The sequence below is a fragment of the Equus quagga genome, chromosome 12 (genome assembly GCF_021613505.1).
Source record: "Equus quagga isolate Etosha38 chromosome 12, UCLA_HA_Equagga_1.0, whole genome shotgun sequence".
In the NCBI taxonomy this organism is placed as follows: domain Eukaryota; kingdom Metazoa; phylum Chordata; class Mammalia; order Perissodactyla; family Equidae; genus Equus; species Equus quagga.
The window spans coordinates 60,792,586-60,813,989 of record NC_060278.1 but is presented as its reverse complement, the minus strand read 5'-3'; the positions used below and the strand labels follow the sequence as shown (position 1 = coordinate 60,813,989).

Here is a 21,404-nt window from a genome sequence, read left to right as displayed (position 1 = left end):
GGGAGCTAAGAGAAGAGACGGTGGGATTAAATCCACTCGGAGTCTTGCAAACCAGGAAAACCAGAGGGCAAGAAATGAAACAGAAAAAAAAAATCCCTATTTTGTCTTAAGTCCTTAAGGAGCATGGATAGGTTAGTTAGAAGTTTGGTAATTCAAGCCAAAAACTTAGCATGCCAACCAATAAGGACTCCGGGGTGGGGTCTCTCCATGGGCTTTTCACAAGTCCTTCTTCCCCGCCAGCCTCCGGCTTCCCAATGGTCGGACTACATGAAAAAGACGTTGGGTCAGGATTCACACACAGACAGAGAAGCACCGCAGAGCTGCCACAAAACATAGATTTTAAAAAAATACTCTGTGAAGCCTCAGAAGACAGGAGACAGCAACGGCTCACTGCTCCTGTGAGAGAAAGAGACACACACACACACCAGGTCCCGTGTTAGCCTCAATCACCTAGCATTTTATTTTGGTGCCTAGGCAGGGATGGAGAAACAAATACACTGGACAAAACAGGTTGGTCTTCTTCATCCAGAAACGAGAGGGACTCTGCTGGAACCTCTCCTGGAGCCGTGGCTCTCCCCAGAGGTTGGTGTTGGGTACTGAACCATGTCGTCTGCGAGCCAACTTTGGTGAGGAATGAGTTGGGGGCTGGAGAGGGAAGGCATAGCACAACTTCCAGTCTTAGGTAGGCTGGATTCTTCTGAAGGTCCTGGGGTCAGGGTAGGGGGTTGAGAATTTAGCTACGGGACCCAGTTTTTCTTCTTTGAGGGATCCCAGTAGTCCCCACCCAGAAGCAGGTGCGTAGCTAGGAGAACGCTGTCGATTTGCTCTTGCCATTAACTCTAGGGCAGCGAGGGGGAGCTCAGGTTTCTGCTTCAGAAAAGTCTGGATGAGCGTCCCAAGGGGTTATAGCACCATGAGGAGGCTCAACCTTCTGCCGTTGCCACGTAACCATGATGCCTTTGTGAGATGATTGATCCCCACAGTGAGGGGCCCAGGTGTGCAGCTGTAAACAGGGTCCCAAGCTCCAGAGGGGAAGCTGAGGCTGCAATACCACCGCATCAGATGGGAACACACTTTCTGGAGGAGAGCAGCTGGAGAACTGGGCTAAATGCAGCCGTCAGCTGAGAGTAGAGGGCGGTGCATCCAGGAATAGAGGTGAGAAGTCCTAACACAAGAGGCCTCCAGAATCAACTTGCTGAGGATCCAAATAAAAGTCATGGTGGTACCCACGGTTACCAGGGAGACAAGAATCCCTTTGGGGGCTGAGGCAGTTGGAATGGAGGAAGGGGTTCCCCCCTTTCCTCTGTCTCAAGTAGCCAGTAACATCCATGACAGAAGGCACTGGCTGGGCAGCACCAGAAAATAGAGTTAAGGGCTCAACCATCTGATTAAGAGTCTAAGCCTTGCCAGGGGATTGCAGCCAGGAACAGAGTTCAGAAGAGGCCTGGGTCCAAAGAAGGCCCATCTGGTCTTCCCTTCCTCCCAAGTTAGAATACCTGCTCCAGGGCCTCCTCCTTCTGCACAGCAGAGACCTTAAGGCAGTGATTTCAGCACCATCCTTGGACGGACAGCCTCTTCCCACCACAGGGTTGCCTATGTTACAGCTGGGTTGGTTGGGGGTCTTCACAGCTCATGGACTTAGCAGCAACAAGCAATACTAGTCTCCAGCGTCAAGGAGCCTGTCAGCCCTGGGAGCCACCAGGTGGATGCAGAAGCTTTCTTGGGGAGCAATGGACTATTTTTTGGACCTAAATGAAAATATTCTGAAGATGCAGAGGCATCTACTCCTTGTTTGGGTGGGACAGAGCGATCCAGGTTAGGATGCCCACAGATGCTGAGACGGTCTTGTGCCACTTCGGAATCCGCAAACACTGGGGCCCAGGAGCAGCACATCTTCCTGATCTGCAGAGCCCTCACTGCAGCCTCACCGGGGAGCTCAGCCTGGACCTGGTCCCAAGGGGACTTTCAGACATGGGAGGAAGGGGACTTGCCCACTCAAGATGAGCAGGATGCCATAGTCCTTCAAGTTCTATCTTAACTGATCCCAGATCTTCTGCCTCCAAGTACTGGACATCAGATCAAAGGCTTCTTTCTGGCTGGCTCCTTGGGTTTTGGCGACATTTCTTAGATGATCCTGAAGGTCTAGATAACAAGGGGACGTATGCTTGATGGAGGTTAACTCTTCCTACTGGGTTGTGAACGTAAGAACCCAAGTCTTATCTCTTTTTTTTTTTTTAACCTAGTGACTGGTACACAGTAAGTACTCAATAAGTGCTTGTTGAATGAAGGAATATAGACTGCCAGCCTTCAGGCAACTTCTGTAAAAGGAGGATCTCTTTGGAAGGCAGATCTTTGCCACCAAATCAAACTCCTTGAGCCTTGTATTCCGATTGGGAGTGTCTCACGTGGATGTGCAGTCGTACGTGAATCACAAATCGTAAAGCCCAGCTTGGGATTTTGGACTCCATCAGGCAAAGGCGCTGCCATCAGAACAGTGCAGTAAGGGGCTAAACAGGGTGCCAGCCAGACGACTGCTTCTAGTTTCCTGGTTCCCCCAGGCCAGGGGGAAGCTTAGAGTAGACCTTCTGTCAAGATGCCGGAGGCTGGCAGGGGAGCTCCTGGGCAGAATGTGTGCTTTCTCAAAAGGGAAGTCAAGGTTCCTCTTCTCCCACTGGTTTGGAGCCAATGCTTCATGTCCCATGCAAGCCCCAAGGATGCCAAAGATAGTGGCATAGCAGGTGTCTACTGGTGCCAATTAGATGGCGTCAGATTCTCCAAAGAAAACCCACTCGGAAAAGCCAAACCAGCCCCTGGAAAAGCAACCCAAACAGCTCATGTAAGGAAATGGAAAAGAACAAACCAAAAAAGGAAAGGAAAATAAATAGGCAAAGGGGAGAAAAAAATAGAAACAAAACAAAAAACAAAAATAAAAAATAAAAAAAGTAGGGTTTATTGACTCTCATGCATGTTAAATTAGAGGGTATAAGACAGACTCGCAGTCTTTCCCTGAAGGCTGTCATGGTATTTTCGTGGTTTGGCGACTTCTTAGCTTGGCAACCATCTCGTCAACGTCCCTGTGTCATCCAGAGGGCAGGGTGGGCAGCGCTGTCTCTCCGTTGGCACTGGTTTCTCTCTCTCCAGCTTCATCTTTTCCTTTTTTTTTTTTTTTTTTTTACCTTTTACAGATTGATTTAAACATTTTTTAACCCACATGCTTCTTTTTCTGGGCTCCAGCCAGATCTCTGGGGGAAGAGCTGTTGGCAGTGGTGATGGAATTGGGTAGGGTCTGCGAGAAATTCTGGGGAGCTTCCGCCTCCCTCAGATTTCCCCACACAGGACTGTGTCTCTCCAAGTTGCTCATGAGAATCAGTTAGGAACTACTGCAGGTTTTTCTGATGTCTTCTGAACCCCTCCCCAGAAAGCCCAGGAGTTTGTAATTGAGACAAGAAATCAAGGGAAAAGATCCAGAATCATCTTTTTCCCAAAGTCGTGAGAGGAGGCCAGTAAATGTATCCAGGGGACACAAGGTCCCGCTCCATCCCACCAATCCTTACGGGGAAGTTCTCAAAGGGGCAGCACCAGGACCCTGCCCCTCTCTGTCACCTCCTCCTCCTCCCTCCTATTCTCCTCTTGGGCCAGAGAGTCCGTGCTCTGGAAGAGGAGAGAGGAGAGGAGGAGCTGACGTGGCCGATGTCAGTGTTCTGCTGTCCCGGGCGACAGTGACCGCTGGACCCTCAGAGCGTTGCCTGGAGGTTGGGGTCCAGGATGGTTTCTCGATCTGGAGACTCAATGTAATTGGCAGCTTCTTGAAGTTTCAGCAGCATGGCCATCTAAAGAGGGTCAAAAAGATGGACTAATGAGAGTTGGGACTTCGGGTCCTGCCCACAGAAGGGAAACATCAGAAAATCTAGATTGTGGGTCTGATCTGTGGTTTGTAAGTGATTAAGGGCCCAGAGGGTCTAGAGGCAGTTCGTGAAACAGCAGCAATGCCTGCTCGCCCCCTATTTGTAGACATGCACGTGTGTAGCAGGTACTTGGGAGCGCCTGGCTGTACGAGGTGCCACGATGCGAGGCGAGGGGGAAGGGTGAACAGACGGGCCACCCCTGTCTCCAGGGTGCTCACACTCCAGTGGAGGACACACAGCGTCTGTGCATATGTGTCTGTACAAGAAGGCACATGCCAGCTCTACTGGGGGGCATGTGGAAGTGCCAGAAGGTCTCTAACAACTTCTCCTTCCCACACATTGTACCCCAGCAGCTGGACTCAGTGCCATCACGAACCTGTTCCTCCCGGCACCCAGGCCCCACTGCTTCATGTCGAGGCTAACCTCTCCAGGGTCTTCGCCTCCTGCCTCCTCTTCCCACTTCCAGACTGTGGCCCTCCCCTCCAGCTGAGCAAGCCCGGGGGCGTCTCTAGTGACTCTGCCCTCCACCCTTCTAGAGCCACAGTTCCTAACGTCTTCCCATTGAAAAGTGTTTTTACACGGATAACATCTGTTTTCAACAAAGGCAAAATTTAAATCAAAATGTATTATGACGAAAGCAGAAGAATTTCCTACTTGAAAGGCAAAACTGCAAGGTCACAGGATTTGTGCATGTTAAGCTTTAATACAATCTTATCCTCCAAAAAGGTTTTACTGATGCACGCTGCCCCCAGCAGAGCGGGAAAGTCCGTGCTTCCACACACACTATTCTTGCCAAGTGGATGGTTATCTCCTGGTTTAAATACGCGTTTGCTCAATTGTTAGAGAGGTGAAGGATCTTTGCGTGTTTTTATTGGCCATCTGCATTTCCTCTAGTCAAATGCCTGTTCATAGCCTTTGTCCATTCTTCTGTGTGGAAGTTTTCCGTGGAGTTTTGTATATTCTAGATATCAATCCTCTTTTGGTTACAAACGTGGCATCTATTCCCGCCAGTTTGTCACTTGTCTCAGCCTGCTTTCTACAGGGGGTTCATGACATCTGCTGAATGGAAGCGGTCCTCGGGGTGTCGGAGGGCTGAGATGGAAGCACAGAGAGCTCGTGGGTCTGCGACCACCCTCTTTGGTTGATTTTCCTACCCGGAGTGCCTGAGACCCAGGGCTGTGCTAGAATGCACACTGCCACCGGCATTACTATTGAGCTAAGCCAGGTTGCGGGCATGCAATCTTTATGACCAGGATCCCGACAGTCAGAGCTCCTACTGGCCTCATCCTGGCCCAGGCCTTGCTGTCTCTCGTCAGCCTCAGGCCCCCATCAGGGTGTGCATGAAGAATTCAAGTCTGTAATAGTGTTACTTTTAACTTAGAACGGCTTCTACTCACCAGAGGGTCCGAGTCCAGGGAACTTGGGGTGCTGTCTTTGACTGTCCTGTCCTCAGGAGGGGAGGCAATGCTGTGAGGGCCCACGGTGGGTGGGGGCAGGTGGTACAGCTTTGACTGGTCTTGTTGGGCTGACGGCCAGGGGAGAGTGTCCCGAACCCACTCCACTGGGTCCTCCCAGGCAGCTTTCTGTCCGTGGACCTGGAGAGAAGCAGAGATGGGATTACTGGGAGAGGAGTCCATAGCCTGTAAGCTGTTCATGCAGTCTCCCCATGGTGGTGCGTCTCGCTGATGGTGGTGTGTCTCCCCATGGTGTTATCTCCCCACAGTAGTGTGTCTCCCCATGGTGGTGTGTCTCCCCGTGGTGGTGTCTTTCCCTGTGGTGGTGTGTCTCCCCGTGGTGGTGTGTCTCCCTGACGGTGGTGTGTATCCCTAATGGTGGTGTGTCTCCCCGTGGTGGTGTGTCTCCCCATGGTGGTGTGTCTCCCTGATGGTGGTGTGTCTCCCTGATGGTGGTGTGTCTCCCTAATGGTGGTGTGTCTCCCTGTGGTGGTGTGTCTCCCCGTGGTGGTGTGTCTCCCTGGTGGTAGTGTCTCTCTTTGGTGGTGTGTCTCCCCATGGTGATATGTACTTCCTCAAATATAAAGCCTCGGAGTTTTGATCCCCATGGTATTTTCTTTGAGCTTCCCAACAAAGGAAATAAATTGGCATAAATTGGTTAACCCTTTTGGGGAGTGGTTTGGCAGACTGTGTTAAACTTAACATGTAGAAATCTTATGCCCCTATAATTTTACTTTTCAAGTAGGAAATTCTTCCACTTTAGTAATAATACCTTTTTAAAAAAATTTGACTTTGTTGAAAACAAAGATGTTATCTCTGTAAAAATGCTTTTTAATTGGAAAACTATTAATAATAATGCTGAATTAAATGAAATGATGATTTCTGGCATCGGTCTGATAGACAGCATCTCTAGAAATTTACCAGGTCAGCAGGCGATACCGTTCCATCACAATGACAGATTACTTTCATGGACAACACATGACCAGTACGGTCCATCACTGCCTCATAGCCCATTAGTGCCGGAATGGATCTGAGTGATCAGATGCCCTAATTTGCAGGTGAGAAAACTGAGGAGGTTTAAAAAAATGACATCTTCCTTTTGCACAAAGTTCTTATCCTAACTTTAAAAAATTTTATCACATATTTCATTTGTCTTCAAAACAACCCAGTGATTTAGGCAGAGCAGAATTTATTATCTCCTTTTTTACATATGAGGACATGAACTTGGCCAAAGTAACATTTTTATTAGTAATAATTGGGTTTTCCTTAATTCTGAGCTCTATTATTTCCCTGTTTGCTCTGATCCTTAGAGAGTGGTCTGAGCTTGGCGTAGAGCCAGAAGGCCCAGGAGTGGAGACATGGCCCCAGTGGCTGTGGTCATCTAGCCCTTTGCTGAATGCTGGCTGAAGGCAGGACAGCAGCTTACGTCTCTCCAGTGCCTTCGAGCACCTGTTAGGAAGAGAACCTAACTAACTACAGCACTGAAGACTGCGGGGGCCACGCGGAAGAAACGTGTCTGCCTTGTTCAGTGGGACAGCCTGGCCTTGGGATTGAGTGGCATCAGAGGGTAGGGCTCACCTTGATCCCGTCCTTGGCTCCTTCCTGTAGGTAGGGAATGATAGAGTTGTTCCACAGGTCAATGAACCAGGTCCGGAAGTCCTCAATGCCAATGGGACAGGACAGAAAGAAGCAGGGGCCTGGGAAAAGGACGGGGCCGTGAAGATGGTGCCTGGCTGGCAATCTCATAAATCATGCTTCACAGGTAGAAGGGAGGTGAGGGAGTGAGGGGAAGCTTTTAAATCCCCTCCTAAATGCTTTCCCTCCCTTTTCCCATTAATTGTGGGAAACCATGAGGGACAGGTGTTAGCTTTGTGATGGCTGAAGCGATTTGCCCAAATCGTGGCGCTAATTGCATTGGGAATGCTTGTTAAGTAATTACGTGGTTCTGAGTCTGAAGCCACAGGGTTTACAGATCCTTTACATGCTGGAGACACCAGAAAGAAAGGGCAGCATCCCTGCAGGTGGCCAGGTCGGAAAGGGAAGCCACCTCCTGACCCCAAGGGGAAGCTGCACCCCAGTACCGATGAGGAAGTCTGAGGTGCTGTGCTTCTCAAGGAAGGTGTGGAGGTGGTACCACAGCTTGGGCACCCAGTCGAGCACCCGCAGGAGCTCCTCCTTGTTGGCATTGACGTCGCTGTCTGACTCTACCAGCTTCCTCCTCAGGTAACGGACCAGGAAGCCATTGGCCGGCTCCACATTGTTGGAGAAGGTCAGCATCCTGCCGCCGGGGATGGGGAGAATGGGGTCAGGGTGGCAGTGGGGACGCTGTCAGGTTCATCCCCTGCCAGCCTGCCCCTCCTCCTGCCTGCCTCCCACTAACGCCTGCTTGGTCTCTTCTCAAGTAATGGTGGGGTCAAGGGAACTCAGGGCAGCAGCCCTGGGCAGGCAGAGCTGATTCTCAACCAGTGACCTCTTCAGAGAGCCACCTGACCTCACTGACCCGGATGAGGGGTGTGCGGGCAGAGAACCCGAATTCCAGCAGCCTAGCTGCGCCTCCCTCAGCCTGCGGTCCTCCTCTGCCCTGTGACGGGCATGGCAGACCCGCCTGCTCCCTCTTCCCTGCCCAAGGCTTGGCTGCTCTCCCGCCCTCTGGCCCGACCCTGGGATTCAACTGCTTTACAGACTCTCGGGTGGGATCGAAGGTTCATCCAGGGCTGCGGTTCTTACCTGAAGCTCAAGTGCAAGCCATGATTGGGGGTCATTTTTACGGGCTGATTGGTGGTACCGATAATGTAGGGACTGTGGGAAGAAAGAAGAAAGAGGTCCCTCTAGACTGTCTTCACATGTGCACCCAACAGAAAGCTTGTAGGCTGGCCTGGCCCGGGCTCCCCGTCTTCCCACTGTGGTGAGTGTGGGCCTGACTCCAGCTTACCATTTGTGGTACTTGCAGGTGAGGGCCCCATTGACCAGCTCACTGATGGAGCCTGCTTCACTCAGGTCATCCAGGAGGATCACCAGGGGCACGTCCCCGATCCCTGTCTCCCGGTCGATCTGGTTGGCCAGGTTGGAGAGATAGAGCTGCAGATCCTGGAACAGGAGCAGGCAGTGGGTCAGCACTCGGGAGTTGTGAGAACCTGGGTCAGCCTTGGAAAGAGGGGTTCAGCTGAAGCCGTGCTAATTCTGGGTTTCCCTGGGGCCCTGGTTCCTGTCTGATGCACTCGCACATTTGATTATAGAAGGGAGACTGAGAAACATAGGTCCCAAAGGCTCTAAGGCAACCCCCATAAGCAGGGGACCCTAAGTCGCCCAGAGGTGGGGAACACATGCTGCTTCCTAAATGGACTTTTGTGGGCTGGTCCTATGACCTCTCCCAATGGACAGGCCTCCCGGAGCTGGGGAGCCAAGATGTGAACCAGCTCCAAAGTGTTAGGGTGTGCCCAAGAGACTTCTGGATTTGAAAGGCGATGGCACAAGATGTAACACTTAGCTCTGAGTGCTTCCTCCCAGAAAGCCCAACGGCAGAGAGTGATACAAAAAGAAAGGTGGAGCGAAGAAAATAACAGAGGAGAGGGGTGGGACTGGTGGGGTCACCAGCGAGGGAGGTAGCAGTGAGGAGGAGGGAGTTCAGTCAGTGATCAACCCAAAGGAAAGGAGGCAGGGGGTGAGGAGGCAGAAGCGGGAGGAGAGCACGGGAGTGGGGAGGACACTTGGGCAGAGGGGAGGGGAGGGAAAGGAAACGATGCGGCGGAGGGGCCCATGAAGGCCCCGGGGGAGGCTGAGGCCTGGGCAAGGCTGGCGGGGGTCTCGGGGGGCAGCCACCTTGCAGGACTGCTGGTGCATGTTGAAGGTGCTGACGATGCCCTCGGTGACCTCGCGGCCAGAGCGCTCCACCAGGTACTCGGCCAACCGATTGGTCAGGTAGGTCTTGCCGGTGCCGCTGGGGCCCGAGAGGACGAGGCGCCGGTGCTTGAGCAGCAGGCTGATGTAGTGCTGCATCATGGGCTTGGGGATCAGTGTCTCGAACACCAGGCTGTCGACGCACTTCTCCTTCAGACCTGAACCCCAGCCCCAGAAAGCACGAGTCTTGACCAGGGCCCTGAGGATGGCAAGGGGCCCTGAGGACTATTTCTTCATCTAGGAGCCCAGTGAAAAAACTTAGAGCCGCTCGCCCCGTGGTTCCACGGGAATCCCCTAATGCCTAGTTTCGAAAGTGCAGATCTTATTTTTAGGGACATGCTTGGAGCTTCAGGTGCCTGGGTGGCATGAGAAGCCCAGCTTGGCAGAAACGTCCCTGGGAACAAAAATCAGGGCTGGGTCCTACTCATCTTTTTGTGGCTCATGTTACTGGAGTGCAGGGACCTTCATACTGCAGCTTCTCACTGAATTCTTGCTGAATGAATCAGGATGCACCATCTGATGCTTCCCTCCCCCCTTAACCCCATATGGCCACACCCCGAGCGCAGACGGACCTTTGAGGGAGACGGCTATGTTATTGACCCCTCGGCGGCAGGGGGGCAGCTCTGGGGGCTCCGCATCCAGCACTCGCTTCACGTGGCTGATGCTGTAGCCGTGGACAGACTCAGTGCTTAGCCCCAGGGTCGAGGCCGGGTCCATCTTAGAAATGTAGTCCTGAAGGAAAGAAAGGGAGAAGAAGAAGAAGATAGTGAGGAACACCGAGAAGACACCGACACAGATGGAAAAGCCACAAGAAAAACGAGCAGCAGAGGGAACAAAAGTCCATGGGGAAAGGGAGGGGCATGCCTTTCCTGTTCAGCATCTCTCCGTAAAGCCTCTGAGGTCCCCAGGAGCCCAGCGCCTGACCAGCAGCCTTTGAGGAACACATGTACCCCTTTACCTTGAACACTTGGAAAACAGCTTCATCCAGCATCTTCCAGTCCACTTTTCCGCTGACCTTGCTGCATCCCAGGAAGAATTCCTGCTGCTTCAAGTCCTGTGCGGCCGAGGTAGAAGCACTGAGCCTCAGGGCAGGTGAATCCAAGAAAGGGAGCCCCTCAAAGGCCTCAGGAGTGGAATATTCTGGTTTTGGGGGGTATTCAGAGCCCAGATTCTCTTGGGTAAAAACGACAGTGTCACCAGCCCTCCTTGAAGTTCCTTACCCCTTTGATGATGTGCTGGGGGGGCATCCTCACCACCACCCGAAGAGTCACTTCCTCCTTTGGACCACAAGTGCTGATGCCATCCATGGGAGATAGGTCTGCAGGCAGAGACAAGATGACTAGTTTTAGGGGCCCCCACAGGCTGAGCAAAACCTTCCATCTTAATCCGTTCCAAATAACCCTTGATTTACCACAAAGAAGAGACAGAAGCCCCAAACTGAGAAGTAATTAAGGTCGAGATACTATAACAGCTCTTGGTGTCCCGTGACACTGGCGTCTCCTGGATTTAAGCTCCTCTACCTTCCTGACCCAATGAAGGTGCCACCAGAGCGAGCGGGATGGTGTAATAAGGACCCAACCCCTTTCTTCCCTCCACCCTATGGGCTTTTCTCCTTCTCAGGTACCTGTGTCTGCGAGACTCGGGCTGAAGGAGTGGGTGAGGGCAAGGCCCAGGGAGCGGCGAGGGGATGATAAAGCCGACGATCCAGGGGCCTGCCCTGGAGTGGAGCCCGAGGAGGGGCCTGGGGCCACCTTCAGCCGATCATTCTCTGCCTTCAGCAGGTCCACCTCCAACTGTGGCAAGAACAGAGGGCGGGTGGGCAGGGCTGGACAGGCCCCCAGCCTTGGCCCTGCTCCTTCCCTAGCTCTCGGCCCAGACACTGACCTGCATGTTGTGCATGGTCTCCCGAAGCTGGTCCAGCTGGTGTGCAGAGTTGAGGGCCTCCAGGCGGATGTCCGTCAGCTTCATCTCCTTCTCCCACAGCTCGGAGCGCAGCTCTGATACCTCCTTCTTCTCTGGCTCCTCCTCCTCACTGGCGTGGAACAGCCTTGGGTGGGGAGCTGAGTGGGCGGGGCCCCTGTAAGACAGGGAAGGGGTCAAGCCTGGCTACGAGGGAAGCGCTGGAGACACAGGGGAGGCTGAGAGCCGAGGCCAGCAATCTCGCTTCCTCTGCCTGAAGACAGTCCGTCGGCAGTGAGAGGAGAGGCCCACCCCTTGGTCTTGTCTGCCCAGGGAGAGGGCTGTGGTGGGGGGCTGTTAGTCCAGCTCTGGCCAGCCGTCTACACCGGCTCCAGGCTGGGGCCCGGGCAGGTGGAGGGTACTTACTCGGTGACATCGATGCCCACAGAGGACGAGGTGGAGGACTTGATGGAGGGCGAGGCCGTCTCTGTGGAACCGTGCTGCAGTTTGGGGGACGAGGGGGCCGAGGAGTCGGGAGTGGCAATCTCCTCGATGTCAGAATACGAGGAAGCTGACTTGGGCCCCTTTTTTATACTGAAAGCTTTGTTGAAGGAACTTCGAAGCTGGAAAAAAGCAGATGTGGGGAGGGAGACGTCAGGCTCCACTCTGGGGACGGGGTGGGGGGCTGGCTGGGGAGTTCTGGGACAGGTGTAGGGTCGGGGAGCTGCTTGCTGTATTTAAGGCTCCCTCTTTAAGGCTTCACTTGATTCATGGGCTACGGATGTAAGAGTTGCCTAGAAATTGGGGCTGAGAGAAAGCAGAACCTTCTATCGCCTGCTGTTGTAAGCTCTGGGAACTTCTAGGGTCTTCTCTCTCCCCTGGAGGAACTGTGACCGAGAGGGATAGAGAGAAGCCCCCAACAGGTCACTAGGTCCCTCTCGGCGATGCAATCCTGCCTTCTCTAGCAGACCAGTACCTGCTCAGTCTTGAGCCTCTCTCATTTGGGCCTCAGGATCCACCTCTGCCCAGGCTCGTGAGACTAGACCCTATCCTCCTGTCCACCAGAAGCTGACACCACCACTCTGTGGACATCAACAGAAGGGACTGGCGTCGAGTCTCTTTCAGCACATCACAGAATGGTTAGAACTGCCAGATACAAGAGCTTCTCCTATTTCCAGCAAATGCCCTGGAAGAGGGGATACTTCCCGGCATTTCTTCAAGGTACATGGGGCAACAGCCTGTTTGATCTCAGGAATCCATCGATGAGCTTGGGTGTTAGGGATGTGAGCTGGAAGTGCAAACCAGGGTCCTGGCCCACACCCGTCCTCATGCATCCAGACAGCATGCACACACACAGGGACACAGGTGGAATGGCAGCAAGAGACAGAGAGTAAAGGAGGGGTCGAAGGCTAAGGGGACAAAGGCAACCCAGACCCCTGGGGCAGTGAGAAAAGGGGACAATCTGAGGGTGCTCTCTCCAAGTCTCTCCTGGAGCAGAGGAAGGCTGCTGATGCTGGCTGGAGCTGACGAGCAGTGTGTGTGGGCGTCTCTAGCAGGCGGAACACAAGGAGGACCACCGGCTGTGATGGGGATATGTGTGCGAGAGCACGTGTACAGGGGACACACGCTCACTGAGCAGTCAGGCTCAAAGGCGCCACAAAGCTCAGTTCTCGGTAGAGAAAAAGCAGAGCTGACTTGCTCGAGATTGCAGAAGTGAAGGGAGACCTGCGATGGCACAGGCCTTCTAACCCCCGATCTGACGAATCTTCTCGACACCACGCCTCCTGGGAAGCTGTGTGTGTGTGAGTGTGAATGAGAGTGCACATATGAGTGTATGTGAGAGTGTGGGTATCAGAGTGTGTGTGTGTAAGTGTGTGTATGAGAGTAAGTGCATGTGAGTGCGTGTATGACTGTGTGGATGTGAGTGTGAATGAAAGTGTGTGTAAGTGTGTATATGAGACAGTGCATGTGGGTGCATGTGTGTATGAGAGTACACGTGAGTGTGAAATGAGAGTGTGTATGAGAATGTGTGTGTATAAGTGTGAGTACATGATTGCATGTGTGCATGTGAGTGTGTGTATGAGAATGTGAGTGTGTATAAGTGTGTGTATGAGTGAGTGCATGACTGCGAGTGTGTGAATGAGAGTGTGTGTACATGTGGTGAGTGTGACAGTGTGTGTGTGTAACTGAATGAGTGTGTGAATGAGTGTGTGAATGAGAGTGTGTGTACATGTGAGTGTGACAGTGTGTGTGTGTAACTGAATGAGTGTGTGAATGAGTGTGTGAATGAGAGTGTGTGTATATGTGGTGAGTGTGACAGTGTGTGTATAACTGAATGAGTGTGTGAATGAGTGTGTGTGTACATGTGGTGAGTGTGACAGTGAGTGTGTGTGTAACTGAATGAGTGTGAGAACGAGTGTGTGTATGAGTACGTGGGAGCATGTGCATGTGTGTGTACAGGGGTGAGTGTGTGAATGAGAGTGTGTGTATATGTGGGTGAGTGTGACAGTGTGTGTGTGTGTATAACTGAATGAGTGTGAATGAGTGTGTGTAGGAGTACGTGGGAGCATGTGTGTGTGTGTACAGGGGTGAGTGTGTGAATGAGTGTGTGTGAGGGCATGCAGAAAGAGAGCCCGTGACCACATCTGCGGGAGCCTAAGCCCTCTGGGACCCCTAAATCCCAGGTGAGAAGAGGGTGCCACGTGTGGTCCAGTATTCCCAGAGCAGAACTGCCGGGGGTGCTGACTGGTGTTTTGTAGGAAGGATTCCGTGGTCAAGTGAGTTCAGGAAACAATGCATCAAGCAAAACGAGACAGGACCTGCCATGGGGGCCATCTCAGAAGCTCCGAGCGGCGCGCGCTGTAGAAAGCGCAGCGCTTCTCCAACTGGACGCTGGCAGCGCTTTCTAAGGAGCCTCTCAGCGGCCTAGAGTGGACCACGCTTGAGGAAAGGCGAAGCTAGAGAATCAGGTTTAAGTAGTTTTCCTGGTGTTTCAGGCCCTTCCTGTCCGTGCTCTCCCCCACGCAGGGCTCCAGCCAGATCCCCCCACCCCGCTGCTCCCTTCGATCAGCAGTGTCTGCAGAAAGAATCGACACCCTCCTCTGCCATGGGAGCCCCGGCTCGGCGCGGGTGTGCCTCCCGCATCTGTGGTGCTCTCCCTGCCCTCTGTGAGCCTCTCTCTGTACGAACTGTTAACACCCGCGGGCTGAGTTAAGCATTCTGGCACCGCGGGATTGTCATCACTTTTACACCCGATATGGTTTTTTGTCTCCCCAGCAATTCTGCAGGCTCTTGAGGGCTGAGATGACAGCCTCCAGCTTTCATATCCTGCACGAGGTTGGGTCAGGGTTAGGGCGGACCTCAGAGGCTGGTTTGTCACGGAAATTCTGAGCTCACTTCCCGTTGTCTGACACTATTCTCTACTCCCTGAAATGTCTTTGGGAACTCCATGGATGCTCACAGGGCCTCAGGCTTGGGTGCCCTTGAACGGACCATATCCCTCACTTACCTCTGCCTCATCTTACCCTAGAGCTAAATCTTCAGGCCAAACTGAACGGGCCTCCAGAAATCGTGGTCAAGACAATGTTCACCCCATGATTCTCTTCTAGGGGTTGATGGAACAGAAAATAAGACAGCGCCCTTTCTGAGAAGGAGGGGCTCCATTTGACTGCTTTTATAACAGGCCGATTTTGTCACAGGGGAAGACAGGAAAAGGTCAGGATTTTGTCTGATGGTCCCATTTGGCCCCGAACCAGACCACTCCTCTGTCCTCGTGTGGGGCAGCCGTGGATGGACCATGCAGTGGGGCAAGTCAGGAACTCTGGGGTGGTGGTTACGGTTAGTTTTATGAGTGGCTGTTCTTTTTTTAGGGGAGCGGGTTGCTCTGGGAAATGGGGAAGGTATGGCGAAGGGAGAGAGAAAATGGGGGAGAGGAACTGGGTCTCTTACCTCATAGACCTGGAAAAAAATAGGGATGTGAAGTCAGCATTTTGAAGGGAAAAAAAAAGAAGCAACACTTAGTCACTCATTGCACACAGCTGGTGGCTATCTGCACTGCACACAGGTCTGCGGCCAGGCTACTGAGCAGGGACGGGGGCAAGAAGTCTGCTGGGGGTCCTCGCCGGACCAGAGGCAGCAGACCAGCTGACAGCATTTTAGGCCTGCCTCAAGAATTTCAGAGAGGTCGCTCAAAGGCAGTTTACAGTTATCTGGGGAAAAATCAACCCAACTACCTCTGAACTAGTGAAAGGTAACAGAAATAATCTGAAGTAATCTGGAAGGTTCCACAAATACTTCTCCAAAAAAATTGAGGAAAGGCCCTCCAGCAACATCTGGAATGAAGGGCTTTGTCCATAAACTCTTCTCTCCACAGTACAGAAGGGGGAGGGGCTGGTGAGGCATTCCCTTCTGGATGTTTCTCTGTTGCCAATCACTTGACCTAATCCGAACGGAGAGCCCCAGGAAGCAGATGTGTAGGAGAGTTGGAGGGACGGCCTCAGGACAAGTCGGGAAAGACTCGGGGAAGGGAGAGAGAGTTCAGCAGACCTTGCTCTGCACAGACTCAGCTCAGGGCTCAGCACTGGAGGGACTCTAGCTTGGTTAATCCTGGAAGGACCCGCTCCTTATGCTGAGGCGGAGGGGGTCCAGCAGGGTTCCACACAGCGCCCGCCCCCAAACCTTTACCTACCCAACTCTTTTTTTTCTTCTTTTTCGCATCAGCATCCTTGCTGCTGCCAATGCTGGAATGGCTGGTGATGCTGTTGAGGCTCGAGATGCTATCCGAGGAGTTCTGTCTCTTGATCCGAAGTTCTAGGGGCGAGTACGAGTGGCAAGAACACAGTCAGGGCAGACTTAGAGAAGACGGAGACTTGAGGCAAGTCTAGCTGCAGAAGGGAGAGAAGGAGCCGACCAGCTCCTAGGCCCACACCACCCAATCTCCGGAGCATCCTTCCAACAAACATCTACTGAGTGCCAACCATGTTTCAACACACAAAAAAATGCTACAGGTAAGAAAGTAGGAAACGATCCTGCTCTCAGAAGCTCCCAGTCTCGTAGGAGCAACCGCAGTGCACGAACTACTCAACTCAGCTTGAACAGCTCCGAGGGGCTCCCCTAAGGCCAGCCCTCTACAGCTTTATGGAGACATCAACCTAGCATTTTTCATCATTTTCTCCAGCCACACTTGGCTGCCTGGGGAGCCAAGGCCATGCGCTCTGCATTTAACCCGAACGAGCTTTAGTTTTCTCATCTGGTGGGTAGAAGATCTTTTCCACCCTTAGAAAAGGTTTGTGATGGCCCAAAAGATGACCTACTTTTCTACAACAGGGGAGGAAAGGGTTAACAAAGGAGGCGATATCTGAATCTTGAAGGAACATAAGTTCTTTCAGATAGGAACATTAGAAAAGGTATTTAGGGGTGAAGAAACAGCACATGCAAAGGCCCTGTGTAAGGCAGGAACCTCCGGGATGGAGCAGCACAGGGGGTGACATGAGGGGAGGGTGGAGCGGAGGCCCAAGCCAGGGCAGGCAGAGCCCGGCATGCCTTTTACCGTAGTCTGCCTTTGTGCCGCAGGCAATGGGCAGCAGAGAGTCTGAAGCAAGAACGCACAATGACCAGATTTTTAAGCCTTTTTATTTTGAAATAATTACAGATTCACAGGAAACTGCAAAGAAATGTACAGGGAGGCCCTGTGCACCTTTCACCCCATCTCCTCCAATGCTAATGTCTCGCATCACTAGAGTACAAGGTCAAAGACGTGTTTCTTCATAGAGCTTACTACAGCAAGGAGGGGAAGGACGGCGTGGAGGGAGACGAGGCCGGGGCAGGGAGCTGTCTGTGATGGTTCTCCTGGTTCGTGAAGGAGATGTGGGTCATATTTGTTATGTTCTCGCTCTCCCTGTGACCAGCAAAGGATCTTTAAACTCTAATTTTCCCTTCATATCACAGGGAAAACCAGACCTTAGGATCTGGTGTGGGAAGTACGTGAGTTCATAAAACACACAGTAAGCCTCTGTTCAGTGATTATCACTCCAGGCGCATGACACGACAGAGTCCTCCCAGGTCTCTCAAAAGGTGGAAAATTCTCAAGAAGATATACTGAACTCAACTAAAGAATTTTTCGTTTGTACAAAAACGGATACATGTGTCCACATATACTGGTATATGCAAAGAAAATTATTTCTGGAAAGACTCACAAGAAGCAACTGGCAGTAGTTACCTCTGGGGAGTGGATTTGCGCATGTGCAGGAAGAAGGGTTTTATCTCTCACCTCGTCCCCTTTTGTGTAGTTTACATCAGGCTGGCGAGCTGTTACTGTACGTGCCGGAGAGCTGGTAGGCAGGCTTTGCGGCCATCGGATCTCTGTTGTGACCACTCAGCCACGCTATCGTAGCATAAAGCAGCCACAGACAATGTGTAAATTCGTGAGCGTGGCTGTGTGCCAGTCAAACTTTATTTTAAAACAGCTGGTGAGTCAGATTTGGCCAGTGGGCCACGGTTTGCCAACCCCTACTTCACATTTTCCCCCAGGATATGTATCGCTTTTAATGATGAAAATAAATTTAAGTAAAAATTAGTTAATGAAAAACAAAATGAAGGACAGCAAAATAAAGCACATGCATCTGTCTCACCAGTGACTTGGAGGTTCCAGTTAGTTGTGAGTCTATCAATTAAATTTTAAAAATAGGCTATATAGTACTTTTAAAGGCAAATGATATGTTTCAGAATCAGTCTTCAGAAAGTTAGGAAATCTTTGGGGGCATTTTTAATCTGGTGCCACACATATTTATGACCTATTTACAAGTGAAATAAAGTTAGGTATCACCACCTTAAGCATCAACTCTTGGGATGCCCCTCGAAATCCTCTTGACCAAGTTGAGTCCAGGTCACCATGAACTGAGGAAAACATGAACGCTCACAGCGGAAGAGAGGATGCATTTATTCACTCAACACACATGTATATCTGAAGACTAAGGTGTCTTTGGGAAACCAGAAATGGCTTAGTATCCCAGATCCATCACCTAGGAGCTGTGTTTAAGCAGCTTACTTATTTTCTCTGATCGCTCTCTCCTCAACTATAGAATGTACTTTATCGGGTTGTTATCTGGAATGAATGAATGAATACAGGCAAAATGCTTAGCAAATGCCCAGCATATGGCAAGTGCTCAGTCAATGCTGGCTGTTACTATTGCCACAGCCGGAACACATAACGCAGGAGGAGAAGTGATGGGAGACAAGGCTAGAAAGAAAGGTCTGTCTTAGGTCAGGAAGAGGGGGCACCGTGCTAAAGGTCAGGAAGAGGGGGCGCCATGCTAAAGGGTTTACGATGCATCCTCTTTCCCTTTAACTTGCTTTTCTGAAATGTTTCAAACACAAAGAAATACAGCACAGTTCAATGGAAACCCAGATGCTCTCGCCCTGATTTAACAACTGTTAATATTTTGTTATGCTTGTGCTCGTGTGCTCTCTCTTCCTCCACATACAAAAGTGCACACACACATACACACAAACATACGTACACACAGATATTTTCTTGCACAATTTGAAAACAAGTTGCAGACAACGTGACACTTTACCCCCTAAATCCTTCAGGATGCACCTCCCAAGAATAAGGACATTACCCCACAACATCATGACACCTAAGAAAACTAACAGTAATTCTTACAGTTTAATCTCTCGTTCATATGCAAATGGCAATGATTCCTGATGTTAACTGACATGACTGGATTACCCTGGGGGCAGAGTGAAGGAAGGACCGTAGTAACCCAAGACCAGGCAGGAAGTTACTGTAATAATTCAGAAGAGTGGCGAGGACCTGAGCCAAGGTAGTGGCAAGACAGAGGAGGGATAGAAATGAGATCTACAGATCTATAGCTATATCTAGCAGCTACATATATACCAGACTGACTACATAGGGTGAAACAGTGAGACTAAAGGAGGACTCCTGTATCAGCAGTTCAGGTGACCAGGCAGATGACAAAACCTAAAATGGGCGGAAGGAAAGGGCTGGAGCAGTATTCGTAAGGGAGGTGGAGGGAGCGCCTTTTAACACTGGACACGACAAGTTAGAGACACCTACCAGGTGAACTACGTGGACACTCCAGAAATAGCTGGAAACAGAGGTATGGAATTCAGGAGAGCTACACAGATTAAGAAGAGACGTAAACCCTAGAGAGTCAATAAATGAACTCGGGAAGTTTGCAGACTATAAGATCAATACACAAAAAAACCAACTGTATTTCTACATCCTAGTAATGAATAATCTGAAAAGGAACTTAACAGGTCTACTTACAATGGTATCAAAAAGCAAATTCAACAAAAGCAATGCCAAACTCTCTACTGACAATGGCAAAACACCATCGAAGGAGCGGAAGACTAAAGAAACGGAAAGGCACGATGTGTTCATGGAAGACGTCAATTCATATACAGAGTCAACATGATCCATCTCAAAATCCTAGCTGGCTTATTTGAAGAGATTGACGAACTGATCCTGAAATTCACATGGAAACACGAAGGGCACAGAGTAGCCAAACTATCTTGAAGAAGGACAAGGTTGGAGGACTCACACTTCCTGATTTCAAAACTTACTACAAAGTTACAGTAATCAAGGCAGGGTGGGGCTGGCTAAGGATAGACATATGGACTAATGGAATAAAACTGCAAGTCCAGAAATAATATGTTTATGGATAATTGATTTCCTACAAGGATGTCAAGATAATTCAATGGGAAAAATGGTCTTTCCAACAAATGGTGCTGGAACAAATCGATAGCCACTTACAAATGAAGTTGAACCGCTATCTCACACCATATATAAAAATTAACTCAAAATGGACTAAAGATGTAAATGAAAGAGTTAAAACTATAAAACTTTTAGAAGATAATATAGGAGTAAATCTTCATGACTTTGGATTAGGCAATAGTTTTTTAGATAGAACATCTAAAGCACACACACACACAAACTAAGGGAAAAAAACAGATAAATTATGCTTCATTAAAATGGAAAGCTTTTGTTCTTCAAGGAATACTATCAAGAAAGTAAGTACAACCCACAGAATGGGAGGAAATATTTGCAAGTCGTATATCTGATAAGGGTCTAGTGTCCAGAATATATTAAAACTTCTTAAAACTCAACAGTAAAAAGACAACCTGATTAAAAAATAGGCCAAGGATTTGAGTAGACATTTCTCCATGAAGATATACAAATGGCCAATAAGCACATGAAAAGATGCTCGATATATCCTTAGCCATCAAGGAAATTCAAATCAAAATCACCCACTAGGATGGCTATAACAAAAAAAGGACATTAACAAGTGTTGGCAAGGATGTGGAGAAATTGAGACCCTCACACGTTGCTGGTGGGAATGTAAAATGGTGTAGCTATCTTGAAAATCAGTCTGGCAGTTCCTCAAAAAGTTATCATATGACCAACCAATTCCACTCCTAGGTATGTACCCAAGAGAACTGAAAACATATGTCCACACAAAAACTTGTACATGAATGTTTACAGGAGCATTATTCACAGTAGCCAAAACGTGAAAACAACCCAATGTCCATCAGCTGATGAATGGATAAACAAAATGTGGTGTATCCACATATGGAATATTATTCAGCCACAAAAAGGAATGAAGTACTGATATGTGATACAACGTGGATGAATCTTGAAAACATTATGCTAAATGAAAGAAGTCAGTCACAAAAGACCACATAGTGTATGATTCCATTTCTATGAAATGTCCAGAAAAGGCAAATCCATAGACATGGAAAATAGATTAGTGGATGCCAGGGGATGAGAGGAGACTGGAATGGGGAGTGACTGCTCAGGAGACGGGCTTTCTTTGTGGGGTGATGAAAATGTTCTGGAATTAGATAGTGGTGATGGTTACACAACCTTGTAAATATGCCAAAAACCACTAAATTTTATGGGATGTGAATTCTATCTCAATTTAAAAGAAAAAGGAAGTTATGGAAGCTACAGGAGAGATGTGAACACCAGGGAAAGTGTGTAGAGTCCTAAGAAAAAACGCTGTGTCTGGAGTCCTGGGAAATAGCCCACTTGAGGAGTAAGGAGAGGAGAAGGAGTGGGCTCCACAAAGGAGTCGCAGCAGCAAGAAGAGGCCAAGATGGGAATGGGACTCAGAAGCCAGGGGAGGAATTCAACAAAGGAAGGAGATCTTAACAGGGTTGAATCTTGGAAGTCTTGGGGTATTGGCTGTGTGTGTGTGTGTGTGTGTGTGTGTGTGTGTGTGTGTGT

General features: G+C 50.2%; 1 protein-coding gene across 7 annotated transcripts in view; it reads right to left on the bottom strand.

Annotated features, from left to right (window-relative positions):
- Positions 1-436: 436 nt before the first annotated feature.
- NAV1 (neuron navigator 1) overlaps positions 437-21,404 on the bottom strand; it is a 229,929-nt gene continuing 208,961 nt past the window's right edge. For 4 of the 7 annotated variants that reach the window (XM_046679877.1, XM_046679874.1, XM_046679878.1 and 1 more), the window contains 15 exons: positions 15,843-15,964; positions 15,104-15,112; positions 11,582-11,778; positions 11,141-11,333; positions 10,881-11,049; positions 10,477-10,574; positions 10,215-10,310; positions 9,829-9,988; positions 9,179-9,414; positions 8,292-8,446; positions 8,087-8,158; positions 7,441-7,637; positions 6,938-7,056; positions 5,303-5,500; positions 437-3,830 (listed from right to left, as the gene is read on the bottom strand). In XM_046679877.1, the coding sequence (XP_046535833.1) occupies positions 3,735-3,830; positions 5,303-5,500; positions 6,938-7,056; positions 7,441-7,637; positions 8,087-8,158; positions 8,292-8,446; positions 9,179-9,414; positions 9,829-9,988; positions 10,215-10,310; positions 10,477-10,574; positions 10,881-11,049; positions 11,141-11,333; positions 11,582-11,778; positions 15,104-15,112; positions 15,843-15,964 (2,117 nt within the window). In that variant the 3' untranslated portion in view covers positions 437-3,734. The remainder of the gene's footprint in view (positions 3,831-5,302; positions 5,501-6,937; positions 7,057-7,440; positions 7,638-8,086; positions 8,159-8,291; positions 8,447-9,178; positions 9,415-9,828; positions 9,989-10,214; positions 10,311-10,476; positions 10,575-10,880; positions 11,050-11,140; positions 11,334-11,581; positions 11,779-15,103; positions 15,113-15,842; positions 15,965-21,404) is intronic. The other 3 variants (XM_046679875.1, XM_046679876.1, XM_046679879.1) reach the window with 1 other exon arrangement.